This window comes from Labrus bergylta, chromosome 23 (genome assembly GCF_963930695.1).
Source record: "Labrus bergylta chromosome 23, fLabBer1.1, whole genome shotgun sequence".
NCBI lineage: Eukaryota > Metazoa > Chordata > Actinopteri > Labriformes > Labridae > Labrus > Labrus bergylta.
Window position 1 is genome coordinate 11,710,813 of NC_089217.1, and position 22,841 is coordinate 11,733,653.

Here is a 22,841-nt window from a genome sequence, read left to right on the forward strand (position 1 = left end):
TTTCGGCATGCAAACGCTCACGCTCAGCCGCGTCATTTCTCAATCCTCCTGTCAGCATCCAGGATCATTTCAGATGCACTTGACTGTCCGAAACATGCCTGCTGCCTGCTCAGACACACACACACACACACACACACACACACACACACACACACACTCATCGCTCAATCATCTCCTGTGCGATAACAGGAAGAATCTGCCTCGTTCACATCCTGCACACCAGTGGGAAACACTCCACAAGCCCCTCCAAATGTCCTCCTGTGACCTCAGGGTGGGAAATTTAATTAGCTTCACTTATGAAATTGACTTCACCAAAATTAAAGAGGTGTGGGGACAAATGTAATAATAAGCTCCTCGGGGGGGTTGTACCATTTTCTCTTATTGCACATCCCTAATAAAAATGTATCACAATGGAAAATCCCACAAAATGAATTTGCTTTGCAAAATGTTGCATGTCCACAATAACAGTTAGCCCTAACGTTATATGAAGGAGACTTCTGAATTCATCTCACTCACAACATTTCATCCAAAGCGTTTCTGGCATTTGAGCATCAAGTGTGCAGGCCTTCTTTCTTCCTCCTCTGCTGTACACCTACATGATGTGCGTATAACTACCTCCTTTTTTCCTAACTTCATATGAAATAAACAGAGATTATATTTAATTGTTTCTGTTTGCTGTCCTTTTTTTAAAATGTCATATTCTCCTCTAATTCTTTGTTGGAATGATTTCCAATTTAAATGTCCTCCCTTCCTTTGTAGTCCTGTTAATCTTTCTTTATGATTTTATTCCCATAATATTTATAATAAGTATTACTGTTATTATAGGAATGATTCCTTATTCACCCATCTATCTATCTTATTTTGGTATAATTATTTTTCTCTTTTCACTTTCAATGACTTCTTCTATGTCGCCCATGTGTATCCATTTATTTCCTTCTCTTTTTCATTTTTTTATTCCCTATGTTTCTGTGTTGTCGTGTTGTTGTTGTTTACCTCTTTTGATAAATCTAGGATTCACTATTGTTTTATTAATTATTAATTGTTTCACAAAAAGCCACATGTAAACGTATCTTAAATTAAATTACTGTATTTTTCATTAGTTTTTTCATTCTGTGTCTTTTAATTGAGATGATTTATTTTATATATTTTTCAATTTATTTCACTTTTAATGTCTATGTCCCTGTTATTTTCTCCTTACTTGTGAGTTATCTTGTTTATGTTCTGCTTCACAACAATCCAGATGTAAACATTTCTTTGAGACGGTTAAACATTGATCATTATACCTCCTAGAATAAAGAAGGACAGACAGTATATTAGAAGCTGAAGGTTGTGCTTACAATAACCACTTGTGTGAACCTGTATGTATCTTCTTGGATCCTTGGGGGTTTTTTGTATTATTTTTTTCCATTGGATAAGTCACAGAGATTTATTCTTTTAGGGATTCATTTAACGTTTAAGTCAACACAGATGGAAAAGAAAATCCCCTTAAAGTAACACAGCAAACTATTCATCCAGCAGTCTGAAAAAACAATAAATAATCTGAATGTTTGATGCATTGGACCACTTCTTCTCCAACTTCAAATATTCATATTTGGGAACACAATGAGGCAACTTTTCAAGCAAAATGCATCATTTAGTTTTATGATTACTCCAGCTAATATATCATGTGCTTGCTGCTGCTGTAATCCAAGCCCCTAAAGTTCCTTTAAAAAAAAAAAAAAAAAAAGAAGGACGGAGTGATGTAGGCAAGATGTTTTCAAGCTGAAATGAAAGTCGAACAAAAGGGGTACAAGTGATTTAAAGCCACTGACTCAGGCTTTCTATTCCCTGTGTGACTTTCTATTTGAATAAAATCAGGAATCAGCGATTCGTCTTAATGAGCGTCGGCTCGACAAAGACACTGGATTTACTCGCTCGGCGCACCTCCCCTGCTGAGGAAGAGTTTAATGACCTATAGGATCACCCTCATGCATAATTAAAAAAAAGCTGGTTGTTCTTTACATGCGTTGAGGTAGAGAAAGAGCTAGATGTGGGTTGTGTGTAGCAACAGGGAAAGAAGATGAATAAGTCTGACAATAATGTGCAGTGGAGCTGTAATTTATCATAAGAGAAGTTCCCTCGCTCTTAAAAGCTCTAATCTGTTTCACCGCCAACTTCTCCCGTGTGTCAACGCAGCCATTAGTCTCAATAAGCAGCGACAAGTAGGGGGAGATGTTCCTTTATTTGTGGAGGAGAGGTCGGCACTCTTTAAAACACTACAAGCCGGAGTTTTTAAAGCATGACTCAGCGTAATGTCCTAGCACATCATCCTGGCTGGTGAGGTAGTCGACTTTCTTGAAGAGAGACGTCGCAGAAAGCTTTTTTTTTTTTTTTTTTTTTTTTTAAATGGCTCCTCAACTGAGACACTTTTTCACTTTTACTCAGCTGAATAAATTCAATGATCACCTCGTTTTTCAATCGCAGGGCAACGAAAAAATGATTACAGACACGCCTATTTCCATTACTTTCATTTTGATTCTGAAGACACAGGTTAAGACTCATGAGCCTGTCGTCCCCCGAGCCAAGACATCGACCGATCCAGGGAGGATTTCTCTGCTCTTTTTTTTCCTCTTCTTCTTCTTCTTCTGTCATTTGCAATTCCATAAAGTCCCAAAAACGTGGTGCATCCTGATTTCTATTCAATTCCAGCCTTACCCTTGGCCTGATTTAATACCGTTCTGTTGATATATGCTGTATGTCTGCTTTCAGCGGCTCCAAGCTGTGAAGGGATTTACCTCTCAGGAATACTAAAGACCGACTTTACAGAACCTCTTTCTCTATAGGGTACCGAGACGCGGAGTGGTTACGTCTGCTCCACTTGGTAATGCAGGTCCCACCTGATGCTCTTTGGTCGGTTACAAAACATGGAGGTGTGGCTTTCAAAGCCTCGAAGAGGTAAAGAGAAGTTGTACTTTTATATACATTTAAATCTAGAAATGATGTTTAAATTGTCTTTGTGCTTTAAAAAAAATATTTACCAGGTTCTGCAACCCATGGAAAACAACTTATATTGTTAAAGTATAATTTGGTGTTTTGGAAAATGTGAGAATGGGAAGATCAATGATGAGCTTCTTTCCGCTTAATTAAAGGCTACAACAGTCAGTTAGCTTAGCTTAGCTTGGGATATGAGAAACAGTGGTATCATCTAGCACAGCTCCATCTGAAGTTAAGAAGATCCTGTGAAAGAGCAACTTGAAGGCTGATTAATCATCCAACTTTATTTCAGAAAATGTTGAACTATTCCTTTAACGCATCAATTCTAGGGATTCATGTCACCTTAAAAGAACCCTAAAGTACCAAACCTCTCAGCATCCATACAGTCTATTACTCCATTAGTGTGATAAAGAGTTAATTTGAGTTCTTATCTCCTGTAACTAACTCCTCTTGAGAGTTTTGACTGATTTGGAAAGTTTAATGTCTGTGAGTAAGAGAGGTTAAATACACTCTGTTTTTGAATCTTGAAGACATGCTGACTTGTGTGTTCCTCCACTGTGAGCAACATAAAATCTTCTTTTTTTTAAACCTTGGGAAGGGAAAAACCCAGGGAGAAATGAGCCTTCCAGTCTGTTACATGAAGCATTACTGACAACTCTTTATGGCTCAATCATTTTTTTTTTTTTCCTTTTTAAAGGCTCACCAACAAACATCCAATCTCCCAGACACAAACACATCCCGGGATGAAATCACATGAATTGGAGCTGGTTAAGGACACATCTTTCACCCGGAGAACGGCGGTGTGTTTTAAAAAAGAGTGACACCTGATGGCTTCCAGCAGCCTCTCTAAACTGAAGAGCACACATCCATCTGAGAGCTCTGTCAAAGTGTTCGGTTAAAGTGGAAAACTCACTGCCTTTTCCACTGAGCCATCCGCGCTGAGTGTCACTTAACCTTCACCAAGAAAAAGGCTAAGGGCGGACATTAAGTAAACATAACTTGTAGAAGGATGTGCCTTTGGAAGAAAAGAAGAAAACAAAAAGGAGGCAACCCTCCTTCTCAATTTTTTTTCTCCCTCCGACACACACAAACACCACACTGCCCACACGGTGTGTACCAACCAGTTTGGCGACGTAGTTGACAACGAGCGAGTCGATCTTCTTTTTCCCCAGTCGAGGCAGGTGTCTGTTCAGATGCTCGCGGAGCTTGTCGACCGTCTGAAAATTCAAGATACAAAACGCAGATTATTTTCTCTGCGACTATGTGTGTGTGAAGATGTGTTTAGGTAAGAGTTTGTGTGTGTGTGTGTGTGTGTGTGTTTAAGCATACTTTGCCGTGCACTCAGCAGGGTCAAATTGAGTTCACCTCGACTTTTCCCTCGACTACAGTGTCCTTAAATTGATTTAACCATAGAGAGGGAAAAAGAAGAGAGGAAGAAGAGGTAGAGAATAAAGAAAAAGTGGACGTGAGGAGTAAAAAAAAACGTGAAAGTGAAGGTCTAGAACTAGTTTAAGGAAAAAGGGCAAGAGGAAAAAGAGGGATTGATGTGAAAGGGAAAGAAGATGTATAGAGAAAAAACAGAGACAGGAGGGCTGGGTCGCTCTAAGAATAGCTGAGCGACTGCTAGCATCTAGCCTGAACTCCATTAAATTGAAGCTATCTGCTCTTTAGAAACTATGCTGAGTACAGGGGAAAACCGGAGGATATGAAATTGTCCATCAAACGGCGTTCAGGAGGAGAAAAAAAATTGCAGACGGGGACCTTAAAACGCCCTCTTTTTTTTTAAAGTGTCGACTCATCTGAAGCGTAACAGCAGTTTCACCTTAAAAGATGACTATGGAGGGAAAGCACCAGCTGTCAGCACTTCACTATGGATCTTTAGAGGTCTATATATCATCAGCCCATGTGAGAGGAACAATCCACCTACAGCAGCTGTTGAACTGCTGGATATCAACAATCTGAATGCTTCTTCAGAGGAATGTTTCAACATGCACCTATTCTTTCATTGTTCATCTTCTACTTCTACTACAGTAAAGAGAAGAAGAAAAAAAAACAGTACAACAAAGGGACCTCACAGAAGGCGCTGTATCTCAAAAGCAGCATCCCAGGCTGTTTCATTATTTCCTATTCTCATCCTGCTCTTTGAGTTTGACTGGCAGGGTTGGAACTACTGGCGTTTGAGATAGTTGAAGGACTTCCTGCTTTTCAAATACCCCCATGTTTTGTCATGAATGAATGATTGGCTGATACTTTGCCTGAATGAGTCATTTTAAAATCCTTGAAGTCTTTCAAGATGCATTTGACTATCTGCCCAAAAAATAAAGTATAAGACACCCAAAGAGTCCAACACAAAACGCACCTCAAGCTCCAGTGAGCAGTTTTTTTTTAGCTGGTTATGAAACTGACAGAAATTAGTACTGATGCTCCTTAATGGGCTACGTGAGCAAAAATATCATCAGCATAAAGATTGATGATTGCAAATGAGGTTTTTATTTATGAGTTGACACTGCAACTCAAGTGGCTGCAGCTATTGGTTAGCATTTAGCCATGATAGCATGAGCGAGCATTGTGCATTCCAAGTTTCTTTGATATTTAAAGGTTTATTTTGGGGGACTGTGGATAGAGTCAAAAAAAATGGGGGAAAGAGAGAGAGAGAGAGAGTGTGGAGAATGACATTGCAGAGTTCCAAACATAAAAAAACAACATCATTTTAGCAGTGTTAGTGTGTGCATATGTTGCAGCCATTGACTGTTTTCAGCATCGGTCTCTCTCACCAGGCCTATGAGCGCCCTCTGTTGTTGGTCCTCCTCCTGGAAGAGTGGCACCAGCTTCTTATCTAAAAAAGAGACCAGGCAGTAGTGAGAGTGTGCACATAACAGAACTGTTTGAAGACACGTTTGATGCTGCATCTACACTCCAATGAACACCACAGGTAGCCTCAGGTGTGTCGGTGCAGTAACATCTTTAAACAGGCCATCAGTAGGAATCGAAGAAACCTGAGCTCTGACTTGTTTATGGCTTTAATAAAAAAAATAAAAAAAAAGGACTGAATCGAGGATATTAATGGTTTCTTGAGGAGTGTGTATTGGCTTTAAAAAAAAAAAAATACACCACAAAGCTCTGGGGTTATGAGGCTGCAATCCCTCTGGGGGTGTGTGTGTGTGTGAGTGTGTGTGTGTATTTGTGTGTTAAGCGTGTGTGTGCATACTGCAGCTTTTCTTATGTCAGCCACAAGGAAAAAAGTGGACCAAGCTCCAGCTCGGTTACTGGAGATAAATTATTGCACACACCATCTTTTTGATCCCTTTTGCACAGCCGCAGAAGCAGGCTTCTTGATGTTAGTGTTCTATGTTACAGATAAATATAGCAGAGCCCAGCTTACTGACAGGCTGCACCGCCACATTCACTGGATGCCTGTCAGCAGTTTCAATTGATCACCCACTTCACATTTACATATGTAAGAGAATTGTGTCGTCCTGTACTCAGAATATATTTGGACTCATTTGATTTGAAATTGGTAACGCTTATTGTTCCATCAATTTCATCTAGTTATAAACAGTTCAGCGCTAGATGGTATTTTTTTAGCATTAAAGTCTGATAAATAACTGATCAATTGCTTTACAAAAACACTCTCACAGTTATTCAAGAAACACACAGGATACCAAAATAAATGAGGAGGTGTAACCAGCCAGGGTTAGTTCAATAAAATATAAAGAAGTAAGGCAGAATAAATGGTCATTTTGCAACACTATGTACATTATTGTATGAATAAATTAACTTACTAGATGGATAACAAGTAATAAAGTGATGTAATGCATGTGAAATGGTAAATGGACGAGCTGGTATAGCTTTTCAAGTCTTCTGACTACTCGAAGGGAAGGAACTACTGTAAGAAGCAAATGTCACCATGCAAAATTCTACATGAGAATTTTAAGCATTTTACTTCCTATTACTTCCTATATCTGATAGACTAAACAATGGGAATTTAAAAAATATATATATTGACACATCACTTAATCACAAAAGTTATTTTTTGTTGGCACTAAATCACTTAAGAAAACACTCACGGTGTATCCTCACTCCGTGCACACTGGATTCTTTCTACTGTTAAATTAAAAGAGCATCATTGTTAGGCTGCTATTTCTTAATGATAGATTTGGTAATGGATGTTTTTTGTGCACCAGTCCTGGACCCGCCTGCCTGATCACACCTGCCTGTAAGTCAACTATGCAGATCAATCAGCACACCTTCCTGCAGTATCTGCACTGCACATTATGACAGTTTCTTAGACTTTATAGTATTAACAAAGATGTCTGTTGCAACCTAAATGTATGCATCTAGTGAATTTATTAGAACATCACTGGGGCAGCAACATGCATGTTATCATGTGATCAAATTACAGCCTGCAAGTAACACGATATACCGCTTGAGCCTTGGGTTGTAAATAACTATTTCAGCAAGGGATGCAACATGCATTGGAAAACCAGGGGTGAACGTCTTGTCAGCGATAAGATATGTGATTGAATTGGCAGAGACTGTTTGTTTCATAAGTAATTGGAGGCAGTCTGTGGATATATGAGCTCATCCATGTGTATTTTAACTGAGGTTAGGGAAGGTCCCGTGTTGTCTTTGATTCATAACGGCTTCACTGTAGTCATGAGAGCGAGCGTGATGAACAAGGAGAGAATGAAAACGAAGGAGACAAGGGGAGGAAGTACCCATCTCAACACTGTTATATAATTGTAGCAACCCTCCCTCTTTTTCGTCTTCCTTTCTTCTCTTCCTCCCTTTCTCTCCCTCCAAGATAAATTAACGTGGTGGTTCTGTTTAGTTGAATTCTCCAGTGGCCGTGAAGTATGTGACCTCCGTGGAGCACACGAACCAGAACCTCTTTTTTTTTTGTTATTTATGACATTCACTCTCTTTGTGTTGTGTGTCTGTGTGAGTGGGGCATCTATGGATTTACGTCTGAGTGTTTGTGTGTGTTTGGTGCCGTCTCTTACCCAGACACCAGGTGTCCACCGTTGATAGAACTCTACAGAAAAAAAAGAAAGAAGAAAGCTGTGAGTGAAAAAAAACAAATCCCTCCAGCCAGCATTATAATAAGAGTCTTACTTTTTATGCTGGAAGCAGATGCAGTATAATTCTCGTCTGCTGCGGTCGGCTACAAAAATATATCTAAACTTTGAGAGAACCTTTTTTTTTTTTTTTTTTTTTGGGTTCTTTTTTTGCAGGTGCTGAAGTTTGGCCTAGGGGAGGCTAATTATGAACAAAAAAAGCTGTTGGTTTGATCATGAGTACAAACAGGGGAGAGGTATGAGTAATTCAGAGCAGGTTTACATCTGCGGTGCGTTCAGGTACAGGCCCATCATCGAGAAATTTCATCATAAACTACTCAGTGGCGCCTTATCATGTATTTTTCAATGTAAGTATTGAGTGTTTAATAGCGTAACCTGTTACTGTATACTAGTGAGGACTTTTTTTCTGTGTTGTTTGACTTTGGTAATGGAAACTTAACTTATGCCATCCACAATGCTGATGCACATTATCATTCACAACACGTCGGTGGAGAGTGAGTGGAGGCATACTTATCAGGGCTCCCAACAGGTCATGAAAATTAAGGTATGAGCTCAATTAAGGCTCCAGACAGGACATATCAAATTATCTGGGGGGGGGGGGGGGGAGAGAGCAGATCTGAGAGTTTTACTAATGTGTCGTTTTACACTGAAAAGTACTTGGGTCGCATTTCTTAGACTCTTGTTTAATTCTTCAATCATACTTTCAACATATCTGAGCTATCACTCAAACATCTAGATAGGGTGTTAATGCACTCCAGCATAGTTAGAGAATAAGGATTTTGTTTTGTTTTTTGAAGATGAATAATGACTCAATCCGACTAATAAAGAGATTCCTATGTTTCCAAGTCAATACAGTTTATTCTAAGGTCATGCTGCTAACACCATCTTGACGCTATTAATACTCGACGTGGGCTCCAAAATGGGTAATAATCCACAGCTGACAATAGTTCTCAAGAAGTAGACTTTGTGGAAAAATCAAAAAGCAATTTCATATTTTTATCCTCTGAAAGTTACACCATCGGTAGCAGCCAGTGGATTTAGAGCTGAGTAAAATCCGTCTCTTGTAACACCTCCTCTTTCTCATTTCTGAAAAGTACAGATTCAGAAATGTTTCTAAACCCCAATCATTTTTCAATATTCATTTTAGGTCTTGGGAAAATGAAACTATTTGCACCAAAGAGACACTGAAAACACTGAGACACAGACGCAGTCATCTTTCCACTTTCAGGTCTGTGCGTCTACTTTTCTTAAAAGCTCCACTGGGGAGGCAGACCTACTTTTTTGTGTTCTCCTGCATGTGAGTCATGTGGCTGGATGGTTTCCTCTCCGACCTCTGACACACAAAAAAACAAAAAAACAAGCAACTTTGTTAGCTTAATACAAAACAATTACACAATGTGTTCTTCATTTGCTTGTGATTCTTATTGGGAGCACACACACACACGCGCACACACACACACACACACACACACACACACACACACACACACACACACACACACACACACACACACACACACACACACACACACACACACACACACACACACACACACACACACACACACACACACACACACACACACACACACACACACACACACACACACACACACACACACACACACACACACACACACACACACACACACACACACACACACACACTCACTCACTCACTCACTCACTCACCAGTTCGTCCCAGTCGCCTCGTATGTGAGACGTTCTGTATCTGGGGTTAGGACCAGCATCCAGACATTTTGTCCTCTCTGTGTTCCACTGCAGCTCTAACCAGAAACCCTGGAGACTTCTGGCCTGCACGCACACACACACACACACACACACACACACACACACACACACACACACACACACACACACACACACACACACACACACACACACACACACACACACACACACACACACACACACACAATCCCACAGTGACACAGCAAGGACATTGCAACAAATAACTGAGGATGTTGCATCTTAATGAAGTTCAATCACACACAGTGAGTTTAAAAATCACACGTTTCATTATTACTGTTTTTTTTTCATTTCACCTTGACCCCGCCACACTAGTCTTAGTTTAGTTTGATGCACTGGTTCAGGAAACCGTAAAAGTAGCTCAATAATTCTGTATCCTTACAACAAATACAACAGACATATTATATGAAGCAGTTTGATTGAGATAAAATGTGTTTCAAGTATTTAAAGAATACAGTTTACCTTCCCTTTGAACACACATTCAGTATGTAAATCGGTGGTACATGACACACCAGGGACCTTTGATAGACACACTGGTATCTCCTAGAATACAAAGAGACACGTATTAAGTGTGTGTGTGTGTGTGTGTGTGTGTGTGTGTGTGTGTGTGTGTGTGTGTGTGTGTGTGTTAACAAAAAAAAGAAACAGAGTTTAAAACACATGCTCTATGCATGTGTGTATGTTGTACCTTCTTGTCGCACACAGAGGAGTAAGGCAGGACTTTATCCAGGCTGAGAGACTTCTCATAGCTTATCCTGTACAAAGAGGCTGTGTGTGTGTGTGTGTGTGTGTGTGTGTGTGTGTGTGTGTGTGAGAGAGAGAGAGAGAGAGATAGAGACATAACAGTTAGGCTTTTGTTCCATACATCAGTTGCAACATTTCAATCATCGAAACAAGGCACTCAACATTAAGAAGACAAACATTGACAACAGTTGTTTTGCCAAACAGCAGGTTTAGATGTAAAGAATGTTTTTATGTGTGTGCCCGTGTTGTTGCACTGTGGGGTTCCTAATGTGCCTCTTTAAGGCAAAACAAACACAACAAGCATCAATCTAAAAACAAAAGCTCAATTGTGATTTGAGAATTTGAATTTGAGGAAGCTGTTTTAGTTGCAGAATTTGGGATAGTTAAGGTGAATGTGTGTCCTTTTCTGAATAAGAGCAAGTGAGATACCGTGCTGCTGTCTTTAAAGGCTAAGCTGCTGAGAAATAAAAAGAAATCCTCAAATCTACTTCACAGATGAATCCAAACAGGGATCTTTGTTGTTATTTGTCCGTCTACTGTTTCTCAGTCACCATCAGGTTGTTTATACAGTATGAAACAGAGGGATAAACATTTAAAGTGCACGTTTACATGTGTTGGGTTTGTTTGTTTTTTAGTGACAGTAATTCGGTATCATGGTTTTTACCTGGCATCTCAATATTTTGTGTGTCTGTGTTTGTGATTCTCTGGTTGTTGGAGGAAGGGGAACAGAGAAGCTATAGTTTGGCATGCTGGATTAGTGGCTGAAAAACAGTCCTGCCAATTTTCGGATAAGGGATAAGCCGGGAATACAGCTGTGCAGCTTTATTCCTGCTGTTGTGAAGTTGTTAACAGCACAGTGGGAGGATTTTTATCATGTTTATTGATGCATTACGATGCGAAGGGCATGCTCTCGGTTTGTACTCTAGTGTCTTAATTGTTATTTTACTTCTTGTTTTGTACTTTTTGTTTTTCTTTAATAAACTAACAGAAACTTAACTTCTATTTTTATTTTTTATAAGTATATTTAACTTCTATTTTTATTTTTTTATTTTTTATAAGTATATTCCCGTCCCCTGTTTTCTGGAGCTGCTGTAATACACAAATTTCCCAATAAAGTTTATCTTTATCTTTTATCTTTAAAAGGCAAAAGCAACTGTGACTGCCAAAACAACCTGTTTTTTTTTTTGTTTTTTTTTGTCAAATTTTGTCAAATCGCTTTTCCAGTCCAGAGTCTCTAGAGAGGCTGTGGACAGGACAAATCGACTACCAGTCAGTCATTAATAAAATATAATGTGAATATCTTACAAATATCAAAGCCACTGAGGAATGTGTTTGCTTCTAGCTTATGTTCATCTCTCTGAAACTCACTTAATTTAAGCTTCTAAATCCTATTAAGAGACATTATGGAGGTCTATATTCACAACATCCAAGGCTAAAACAATACCTTGTGGTCTTCAGGGGGCATACCTGCAATTTGTAAATCATGTTTATGAGCAATATTTGCACGAACATTTCTCTTATTATCGGTGTGAAGAGGGGCCTCAGAAGAAGTCCTGTCACATAGTCATCAGTGATATAGAACAAGTCGGTTACTTGTGTTGCAATTTCGGACGCCAACATAAAAGTCCCCGGGGGTTGACAAAATGATGGAAGTTGCTGAAGAGGTGCCAGGACGCTTCTTGAGCAAGGCACCGAAACCCCCCAACGGCTCTGGCGCGCTTCCCGCGTTGCAGTGTGCAGCAAGCCCCACACTCTTTCCACTAATGCATGTTCACACGTTTTTGTGCACATGTGTATTTCGTGGGCCGTACTGTATGTGTGTGAGAAGCATAGCTCTCAATTACAACGTGTAAACTATTCAAATCAAAAAAAATGAATTCTCTGTTACAGAAGGAGCTCCATTAACTAATCACCTCGCTGACAAACTGTTTTCTTGTAAATATGGAATCAAAATGTTGTCGCATTTTTCAGTGATTTCCTTCTCTCTCGTGGACATACAGCTGTGTTGTGCTGGCTAAAAATAACTAAATTCATCCTCTAATCTATCTCTCCAGACCCTGCATCTCTCCGCCTGGCATAAGTCAGCGAGAAGCGATGCGAAAGCCAAACAGACTTGATGAAAGAATTCTGTTTTGTGTAGACAAGATGTAAGCACTCTGGTAACCACACACACACACACACACAGAGGGAGACATAAAAAGGCAAGAGCTGCAGCTAGACTCTAAAAGGAGAAAAAGAAGAAGAAGATGTGATACTTTTTTGTCGCCCATGCTGCAGCTGATACTGACCCAGAATGAACTCCTGGATCTGATCAAAGGACTCGAACGGGTTCACATTGTCACAGAGCCATTCGATGATCTGGAGGCAGAGCAGAAACACGGGGAGAGGGGAGAGGGGAGGGGGGGGTCAGAGGTGGTGGGACAGCAGCTGTACAACATGTTCCTCTTTCAGTTTCCTTACGAACTAGATTGACAAGTGGACACATCTTGTTTCATTTCAGAGCAAAGTGACATTATGTGACATATTCACTTTTCTAATGGGAAAGACTTCAAGCAGGGGACGGCAGTTAGCTTGGCTGTGCACTTATAACCTTACTGTAACTTATCGAAACAACTTCTCCCCCCCCCCCACCCCCCTTTTTTTTTTTAAAAGACTGAATCAAGTCAACAAAACCCGGGTTTTACACATGGACTGTAAATATCAATAGAAAGCCTGAGTGACGTCACTCAACTGTTACCACAGTGGGGTCGGAGGCTTGATTTAAAATCAAAACCACCGCCGAGAGGCTATTTTTTTCCCACGTCATTATTGTGATTAGAAGGAAAATGCCTCTTTCTAAAAGAACAAATAACTTCAATTGATTCATAATTAGAATTTTATCGCCTAGCTACGGCCACAACCTTCCCCTAGTTGGGGTCTAAGTGAGTGACACGCCTGCAGCAAACAAGATGATGATCAATGATATGTATGGTCTCGGTCTTGTCTCGCCCTGCCTTGATCTCGGCTTAGACCCGGTCTCGATCCCTAAATGTGTCGGTCTCGATCCCTAAATGTGTCGGTCTCGATCCCTAAATGTCTCGGTCTCGATCCCTAAAGGTCTCGGGGGCACTCTGGTCTCGGTTATGTCTTGGTTAGTGCCACCTGACTTTTTACCTAACACTACACGGAGGTCTATGTACGTGATTAATTTAGCATAGCAGCGTACCTAGCATACCTGCACACTAAGTGAAGATGGACAATAGCGTATTAAAGATTGAAAAAAAAAAGAGTCTTAAGCCATGCTGCGAGCTAACATTAGCATGCTAACAAACTGTGGATGTTCACTTTGATATTGAAAAGAATTCTTGGATCGTTGTAGCTTCAATGATGCCCTCTAAGATATTCTCAAAAACCTCTTTTTTTTTTTTTCTCTTGACATTATCTCATCTGTTTGAACATACGATTCAAACTAACATTGACATAAAGATATTTCTTCAAACACTGTGTAACCATTGTAAGAGGAGGAAGAAAAGGGAGGCAGATAAGGAACAAGGGACCCAATTTGCACAGTATTCTCTTCAAGTTACAAACTGCCTCCAACAAAGCAAAGTATATTCACGAGCAATCACCTTTGACAAAGCGTCCGCTTTTTGTGTCGCTGGCCCCATTTAATGGAGGCGACAAAGAATACAAAAAGTTCTGTGTGGTGTCCAATTTCCCAGTGCAAGCTGCACTAATGAAGCTGGTGACTCATTTAACCTCTAAAGAGAGAATTTATTACAATCTATCAGAGCAGCTGGAACATCTTAATCTAAGAACACCACTAATAAAGGCTGAGTCATCGTGAGCACTGTGCCCAAACAACATATCCGTCCCTTTTTCTTTTTGTTAGTGTTTAAGTCACTTTGATCTCTGTCCCCTTGTCTTCTCTTGTCTTCAGAGTCAGTGCATCTTCCTGCCTCCTCTCTCTCTCTCTCTCTCTCTCTCTCTCTCTCTCTCTCTTCTCCCTCCGTCGGCTCACTTCCAACTCAAGGTTGACACCTACTGAATTCCCATGGAAGTGCAGAAAATTACATTTGTTTCAAATATATCGCCTTCACCTAGGAGATACATTTGGAATAAATGTTTGAAAAAAAAAGATATAAAATCTAACATTTAGTACAACTACTTCAAGTTCTACAAATAAGTAACGGCACTGTGTTGTGTGAAAAAGACTATTCTAGGTGTGTGTTCTGTGGGCTCTGTTGTTGTGTTGTGTCTTTGTTTGGGGTAAAAATGCAACCTGATGTTAATTTAAACATTACATAATTGTAAGTGTGCTTTGTGTGACAATAATTTTGTCCTCCTGAAACTTTTTTTTTTTTTTTTTTTTGGCTTCATTTGTACCTTCAGCTCCAGGTTTGGGTTGTTTCCCATGTAAACCAGCAGGCAGTGGAGGGCGGCCAGGCGCTGTGGTTCGCTCTCGCCGCTGGGACACCTTGGATGGAGGTGACGTTACAACAAATTTACTTTCACACAACACAAGCATACGCAAACAGGGAGACACGAACGCAGACGCACGGGCAGCCAATCGACAGACAGATGCTGTACTGTGATGTATGTGCTGCTTACAAAGTGGATCTTTAAAAATGCATACATGAAAAGTACAAAAACAGCGCAAAGGGGAACTAATGCATCATTTTCTGCAGGCAAGGATTCAAATTCAAGCACATTTTTATTCGAGAAAGATTCTTCAGGTGCACGGAAGGAGAAATCTATTTCCTTTCTGCTCCCTTTTATGCATATAAACCCCCAAATATACATAAATCATTTATTTCTGAATGCAGTTATAATAATGAATAACAATAAATCCGATTTATATTGCGCTTTTCTAAATACTCAAAGACGCTTTGCATCATACTCACCTAGAAGGAGGGTCTGCTCGCAGTATCTGCAGCAGGTATGCAGGGCTAAGCTCAGCAGAGTGAATCCTCCCAGTAGCCAGGTCCAAAAGACTACCGTTAGACTCTTCCTCTGCATGCAACACTGTGATGTTAGCTGACTGACACTGCAGGCCCAAATCGACATCAGGACCTTGAGACGAGTGAAGCAGACAGAGATGACGTTAAACACATGAAAAATTGGCTTCATATGAGGGTAAAAAGCTCTAATTTTGTTAAACATACATAGGGGGGGGGAGAGTTCTACAGCTGGTAAACAAGCTGCTCCACAGGCATCGCTCAGCGTACCCATGATGTGGGCGAAAAAAAATAAAAAGCCTCCGTCTTACCTGAGAGAAAGAGGGAGTGACAGAGCATCTCCTGCTGCCTGGTGTTGATACAATGGAGGAAATAACCCTGCAGGTACACCAGGATGAAGTAACCTACATACAGGAATAACACAGCCGTCACTGTCGGCGTGCATGTTGGTATTCAGCCTGCACACCAGACATTTATCGAGGCTGCACGAGGACACACACTCTTGTTTGTATTTGTGCATCTGTCTTGAATGCACAAGTAGGGAATGCATTTGGGCAGACAAACTCTAAGACTTGGTTGAATTTATGAAGATTCTTATGCATATGTGTGTATGTGTGTGTGTGTGTGTTATACAGTATCTGTGCAATGACCTATAGGAATGAAGAGTGGATGGAACTGTGTGGCTTTCTGCTGTGACTGGTCACTGCCCAGAGATACTCTGAAGGCTCTGCTGCAGTCTGCAAAAAAAAGGAGGGAAATGTCAGGACAAAAAACAGGATGTAAAGCGATTCAGATATGGGAGAAATGGATTCTTTGTACTGTATTTGAATATAAAATGTGTGTATAAAATACACACCTTTGTGCACCAAAAGCACAGTGTAGATCACCTCCTGTTTGTCTTTGATTGGTTGGCTGTAGCATACACACATGCTTCCTAAAAGCAGACCACAGGACAAAGCTGGATTAGATCACACACGTCAAGTCACATCTATTTATGATGAATGAGAAATGAAATCACTCCTGATATGTATCTACATATCAATATCTAAAATCTATCAGTTCGTTAGGGTGTTAAAATCAGTAACGAATTGAAATAGGAGTAAATTGAGATTTTCTGGTAGTTAGAAATCAAAGATGTAATCCACAATTTCATGAAGGAATCAAATATAGATTGTAAAGATGACTCCTCCCTTTTTTGAGAGTGGACCTTCAATCGTATGAGAATACTATCAAGGGATACGTGATCAATTCTAAACCTTTTAAAAACACTTCCTGATATTGATTGGCACATTTTCTGAATTAAACTCTTCCAGCAATCTTTAGATAATTTCATTGTCCCACAGATTGATTTTCTGATTCATGGTGCTCGAGAACAAAATTCACTTATTTAACAGTTTGTGTTCGACTTGGACTTACTTTCTTGTTTTTTGCAGAGAGAAATGAAAGGAAAACAACAACAAATGGAATTAGTCCTGAAGAACAAGTGCACGTAATATAAGAGAAATACTGTGGTTAAACGAGTGTGTGAATGTGTTACCTATTCTATTTGTGAACACTTCCATCCTAACAGGCTCCTGCTCTGCTTTCTCCACGTGATAATGGTCAAAACCCAGATTCACAAACCTGTCGGGGATGCACAGCAAACATAGTTATGAAGGAGCCCAGCAAACTGTTTCACAGCACATGAGGTGCACAGTGACTCGTTTCAGTTGCAGGTGCATGTCAGAGGCATTGCAGAAAAGCAGAATACCAAAAACGTGCCGAGAAAACATGTTTTTTTTTCTGTACTCGTAGTTGTTTCCTTACTTGACTGTGCGGAAAGGATTAGCGGGCAGGTCTAATGGGAGCTCCAACTGTGGGGCAGCAATAAAAGGCAAGATGATTTAAAGTTATTGTTCGGTCATTATGCTTCAGAGAGAGACTGGCCATTTCTTAAATTACTAGACGTGGAAATGACTCACCACAGTCTCACAGTTATGGCTGGGGTAAAACTGAACACATCGCATGAGGAACTTGACCTGTAAAATGTATACTTTTTTTAAAATATCTAAAGCCTTTTTTTCTATATTTATGGATTAATGTAAGGTGTGTGTGTGTGTGTGTGTGTGTGTCTTACATTATGAGTGAGATAGTAGAGTCTCTGTGTGTGTCCGTCCCACTGGACCCAGTTAAAATCCTCCACAATCCGCTCTGCTGTTTTGGTCAAATGATCTGGATTGGCCATCACCTGGTTCACACGGACGCATTCATTTAATGCACAGTTCAACAAGAGGACGCGAGACAGTTTGTTTTTACGACCTGAGACTGAGGCCAAAACTGAATACTACAGCACTGCGTTAGTATTTAAATATGTGCTTGTACCTTTACCTAAAGATTTTTGCTTACTAATAATAAAATATGTGCACCATTTATACCGCTAGAAATCAGCAGAGAACCCCACCACCACAAATCCTGAATGCACTACACAATTTATGTGCTTAGCAGGAATCCATTGACACCTTCCTCAAAAGAGCAGGTGTTCAAAATGAAACCTGTTGTGAATGCACAGTCCAACATACCACCCTGTATCCCTCCTGTTTTGTCAGCAGAACATGGTAGAGGTCCACATCTGGAACGCACAGATGAGCGTGGATGAATTTCTAACACTTTCTCGAATGTTTTCACCGGAGAATGCAAATGTTTTTCTGTAAGAAGGAGCATTAAGGGGCAGACGCAGACCGACTCACATCCGTCCTCGGTCAGCAGCAGCAGGTGGCTCTCCAGCACTGATCTCCGGTCAGTTTCTGAATTGAGGAACTATGGAGGCGAGGAAAACACGAGTCAGCGTGTGAATGTGGGGTTTATAACGAGTTGCCAGTTGACAGCTTGCTGATCTCCATGTTTAAATGTGAGCGTCAAACATTTCTTGTGCATTTGTGATTCAAGCAAAGGCCTCTGTAATATCCACAGTGGCTGGGAGACATAATTAATGTGTTTCTCTCATAAAAATAGATATAACTGAGAAAGAGAGACTGGTTTAAAAAAAAATGCACTTTCAGCTAGCTTGTAAAATAAATGAGCTGTGACACTTGTACACAGTAAGCTCCAATGGTCCCGAGCTGCAGCATCAGCTTGTTGCTGCAGTATAAAAAAACACCCAGCATGAAAGTGGCTCGAGACAGCACACATAAATTCTACCTGCACTTTGACCCTGCAGTCTACAGCCTTGAGGACTTTAGTGTTGTTGATGGGATGGATCTCAATCAGAAGAGTCAGACACTTGGATACTACAAAGACAGAAAGAGTAAGAAGAGATTAGATTTAAGCTTTCATCACATTGAATATTTCAGTAGGCTGTATTCGAATGTGAATGAAAAAGAGGGAAGGAGATCTGAGGTGTTACTTGGTCTGAGGCGCTCCTCTCCTCTGGTGTTTTGTGCCAAACTGACAGCTGAGAGGAAAAAGAAGCACAGGGAAAATGTCACAGCACTTGATTTAAATATATTTTCCAAGCACCGTGGCTAAATCACTGTTTTAGTTAGCTATGATTTTGCCCAGCTGCAGTGAAAGCTGTGTTTGTAGCCTTATTCCTGTCGGTACCACCTTCGTTATAGGCGGTGTTATAAGTCCTGCAGGTGGTTCCTGAATTTGGCTGGTCAGACGCCAGGTTTAGTGGAAACACTGAGTCTGTCAACACTGAAATGAGGGAAACTCTGGGTTTTTTGTTTCAGAAAGGGAGATCACTCAAACCCGAGAAAGGGGGGGTAACTCAAGCTTGTTCCAGAAACAGAGGTAGCTGAATCACTTACCATGTGTAACTGAGTCTGTGAACCTAAAATCTGAGCTGTTGGGGCTTCGGTGCCTTACTCAAGGCAAACTCAGCATTGATCAGGAAGTGAACCGGCACCTCCCCAGCTACCAGGCCAATTTCCAGACCTAGCCTGCACGAGGACTTAAACCGGTGGCCCTTTGGTTCAAAACCCAAGACCCTACAAACTGAGTTACAGCCGCCCCAGAATAGACCACATTCACACGCATTGACTTTGAGCAGAAATGTTCTCCCAAACCACTTCTCTGCCCTTTGCCGCTGCAGCTGTGTTACCTCTTTTTGTCACCTGTTGCCATGGTGAATTGTCGTATCAGGGCTCAATTAATGTTGCCTTTTTATAGTCGTGGTGCACGTGCTGAACTCAAGAGTGAAACTACTCAGATCAGCTGTTCTGGGAACCAGAAACTCCCTAATTTCCCATCGGAGAGTGAATCCACTCAGAGTTCAGGGTCAGACTCAATGTGAACCTCTCACTCTATGGACTGATTTGGTGTCGGGATGAAATACAGTACTGCATACAATGTCTGCTGATTTGGATTTGTTATCTGTAACATTGCAGAGACTCACCTAAGAGCGTCTCCTCCTTGTTCAGGGAACAGCTGCTGACACTCACTTGCTTGTCAAATGTGTACAGGAGCTAATGGAGAGAAAAGAAATCCACATTGGAACTAATTGTGCACGTACATAAAAGAAAAGAAAACAGGTGAGACACACACAAACAATACCTTGTTCTGTTTAGTGTTGGAGTCATATTTCCCGATCCTTGTTGTCCCCGTTGCCCCCTGAAGAATAGAATCCGAGAGTTAGGTCACGTGTCTTTAAATCAATCAAACCGCAGAGTTCAATAATCCTAATCTGTCCTGACGAAGCGGACATACTTTCCCACTAGTGACTTTATCACATTGATACCTGTGGAACGTCACGCTTGACCTCTTCCTACCCTGCTGATTATCCCAACTAAACCTGCTGCACTTCAAACCAGAATCCATCTCTTTTTTTTTTTTTTTGCCTCTAAATTAAAACGACATCTATGCTGACACTGAAGGCACAGCAAGGCGTGCATAATACTGTGAACCTTGCACTTTCAGAGAGCTTATTTCCTCTTTGCAGGCTGCATGCTGTCTTTAACCTGCTAAACCCGCAGACTCTTGTTGTGCCTGTCAGTGAAAATGTACGTTAAATTCAAGCAAGGATCAGTTTTCCAAATTATAATACGTCAATCACGAACGTAGAGAAATCTGCCCAACAAAATAAGGTGTTTTTTTTTTTCCATTTGATGACAAATGACTGCTGTTTAAAAAAAAAATGGTGTCTTGGATCACTCACTTAAACTTCAATGGGGAATGCGGGCAAGCAGATAACTAAAGATAATGATAAAACATCACACAAGCGATGTTTGCCAAATAGTATGAGCATTGAGTTTATTAGAGATGTCAAGTTGAGCCAGATGTCACACTGAAGGAAACACCGTTTTAAGATGTTTTTCTGTTAATATTACAGACAAGGTTATTACAATGTGTGCTTTTAATTAGCTCTCTTTCCTAATTTCCACATATAAGAGTTAAATTTGGGATTACAAAAAATATCACTGTGTATAAAAAAAAAACTCCTGACTCCGTAAATAAGACGGATTTTAAACATTTGAAATGCAAGTCCTTCACTATAAACTCACCTTCCAGGAGTAAAGGATGCCCCCATCTCTCTCAATGTTCAGGATACGAATGTCCAATGCTCCAGAGTATTCTGCAAGCACAGCAGAGCAACAATAATCAATATTATGCCAACAATAATTTAAGAAATGACAACATGCCCTGACAATTAAAAAAAAACATTTCTTTCTCAATGTTGTTATTACATGTGTAAGTGTCCAAATGTGTAGGCAGGATTTGTATTGTGTCCCATTCACCAGCTTTATATTTTCAATTAAAGCACTGGGTGTTCTGTACTAAAGTCAAAAACAGATATTTAATGTAGGTCTACTTTAAGAGCTGTAGTCTATCTTCATTTAGAATTAAACTCCGTTTTAGTAGGTTAAGTCTACTAATTTTAAGGATTGACTTAATCATATTATTTACATGGTAATTAGAGATGAAATATGAAGAGTAACTACCGCCATCTACTGGCCAATACGTACCATTTTCAAAATAGGGGATTTGATTTTTTTTATTTTGTTTCGTTTTTAGAAGCTAAAGCTGACTGTCAAAGAAAGTCCTCTACATTTTCTCCGGAAAGCTGACTTAACTTTACAAGAGACTCATTTCAAACCAATTACACACATTACCATTGTTAAAGAGACCAAACACTTTAAGCTACCTATTTTTTTTCCAAGCAATTTAGATAAGAATTAGTATGTCAACAATAGAGCAGGACAATAAAGAAGCAAAGTTAGTCGTGGGTACCTGAACGCCTCACCTTTCACCCTGCAGACCGACGCCTCCTTCCTGAGGATATCACTCTCCACTTCTCTGTGCAGGTCGAACTTTTGCTTGAACTTCAGCATGTTTCAAGTTTTCAGGATCCTTTGCTTTCAGATAAGAACCCCTTCTATAAAATGCGTTTTGTTTGCTTGAGAGGAGGCAGCACCTGGCAGCTGGTGGTGACTGTTCAGGCTGGGCATCATGTGACCGAAAGTCTACAAAGTCACTTTGAGTAGGCTAAATGTGGTAAAAGCGGTACAGCACCTATTCACATGATCGACAAACATCTTCTTGACTCGAGAAATTGACTTTTATTGACATGCGGAAATGTCCCGCTGTGCCACAGTTGGCTCCTCCCTCCTCCCACGGGAGCCAAGGAGCGAGGAGATTCGTTACCATAGGCCGAGGACAGTATCAGTCCAGCGGGTTGGAATGTCACACCACCCCGCTGAATGAGCGACACATACAGGCTTTACCGGGCTCTACGCTCTGACATATCTATGACAGCCAAACCTATAATACACTCATGCAGACAACCTTTCCTTTGGTGAGCATTCAGTGTGTGACTATCAATTGTTGATAAAGTAACTCTAAAGTTGAGCTTCTGCAAAGTATGTGTATTAAATATGCGGGTTAACTTGTCATCATATGGTAAACAATAGCTGCGTCTATATGCGTTGATATGTAGGCGAGACTAGTCATTATGCACCTTAACATGAGAAGAGAAGGTAAACCAAAAACCTCAGCAACACATAAAAGAAAGGGGAAAAACGTCTGAAGAAAATGTGTTAGAATGTAAACTAAAACAGGAAAAAAATGTCATAGAAGGAATATCTGTGCATATGGCACTTTTTTATCCTAAGACATTTTATGAAAATAAAGGAACTTGTGACTTATTCATAAAATGTCCTGAGTCTAGGTAAATACTTGGGAAAATAAACAAACTGCAGCCCTATTGAATATTTAAATTGATGCATTTTCAGTCATGTCAATGCTTTTGATAATATTTTGAGTCCCTTTAGAAATGGCACAGGTATATCTAACTGCAACATGGTCTCATGTAGGCTAAGGCTATGTTGAGTGCATGAACTCTGGTTTGTTGATGTTGGGCAAA

At 40.3% G+C, this 22,841-nt stretch overlaps 1 protein-coding gene across 2 annotated transcripts in view; it reads right to left on the minus strand.

Moving 5' to 3' along the window:
* The window catches only part of gsap (gamma-secretase activating protein), a 34,772-nt gene extending 12,704 nt beyond the window's left edge, over positions 1–22,068 (minus strand). For both annotated transcript variants that reach the window (XM_020644040.3, XM_020644037.3), the window contains exons 1-25: positions 21,723–22,068; positions 20,983–21,053; positions 20,036–20,092; positions 19,878–19,947; positions 18,885–18,932; positions 18,680–18,768; positions 18,229–18,298; positions 18,061–18,110; positions 17,619–17,729; positions 17,464–17,520; positions 17,309–17,355; positions 17,040–17,125; positions 16,359–16,436; positions 16,153–16,239; positions 15,814–15,906; positions 15,449–15,617; positions 14,931–15,021; positions 12,854–12,923; positions 10,510–10,589; positions 10,284–10,364; positions 9,744–9,866; positions 9,329–9,384; positions 7,977–8,008; positions 5,748–5,809; positions 4,095–4,190 (exon numbers count right to left, since the gene is read on the minus strand). In XM_020644040.3, the coding sequence (XP_020499696.2) occupies positions 4,095–4,190; positions 5,748–5,809; positions 7,977–8,008; positions 9,329–9,384; positions 9,744–9,866; positions 10,284–10,364; positions 10,510–10,589; positions 12,854–12,923; positions 14,931–15,021; positions 15,449–15,617; positions 15,814–15,906; positions 16,153–16,239; positions 16,359–16,436; positions 17,040–17,125; positions 17,309–17,355; positions 17,464–17,520; positions 17,619–17,729; positions 18,061–18,110; positions 18,229–18,298; positions 18,680–18,768; positions 18,885–18,932; positions 19,878–19,947; positions 20,036–20,092; positions 20,983–21,053; positions 21,723–21,810 (1,962 nt within the window). In that variant the 5' untranslated portion in view covers positions 21,811–22,068. The remainder of the gene's footprint in view (positions 1–4,094; positions 4,191–5,747; positions 5,810–7,976; positions 8,009–9,328; positions 9,385–9,743; positions 9,867–10,283; positions 10,365–10,509; positions 10,590–12,853; positions 12,924–14,930; positions 15,022–15,448; positions 15,618–15,813; positions 15,907–16,152; positions 16,240–16,358; positions 16,437–17,039; positions 17,126–17,308; positions 17,356–17,463; positions 17,521–17,618; positions 17,730–18,060; positions 18,111–18,228; positions 18,299–18,679; positions 18,769–18,884; positions 18,933–19,877; positions 19,948–20,035; positions 20,093–20,982; positions 21,054–21,722) is intronic.
* Between the last annotated feature and the right edge of the window lie 773 nt (positions 22,069–22,841).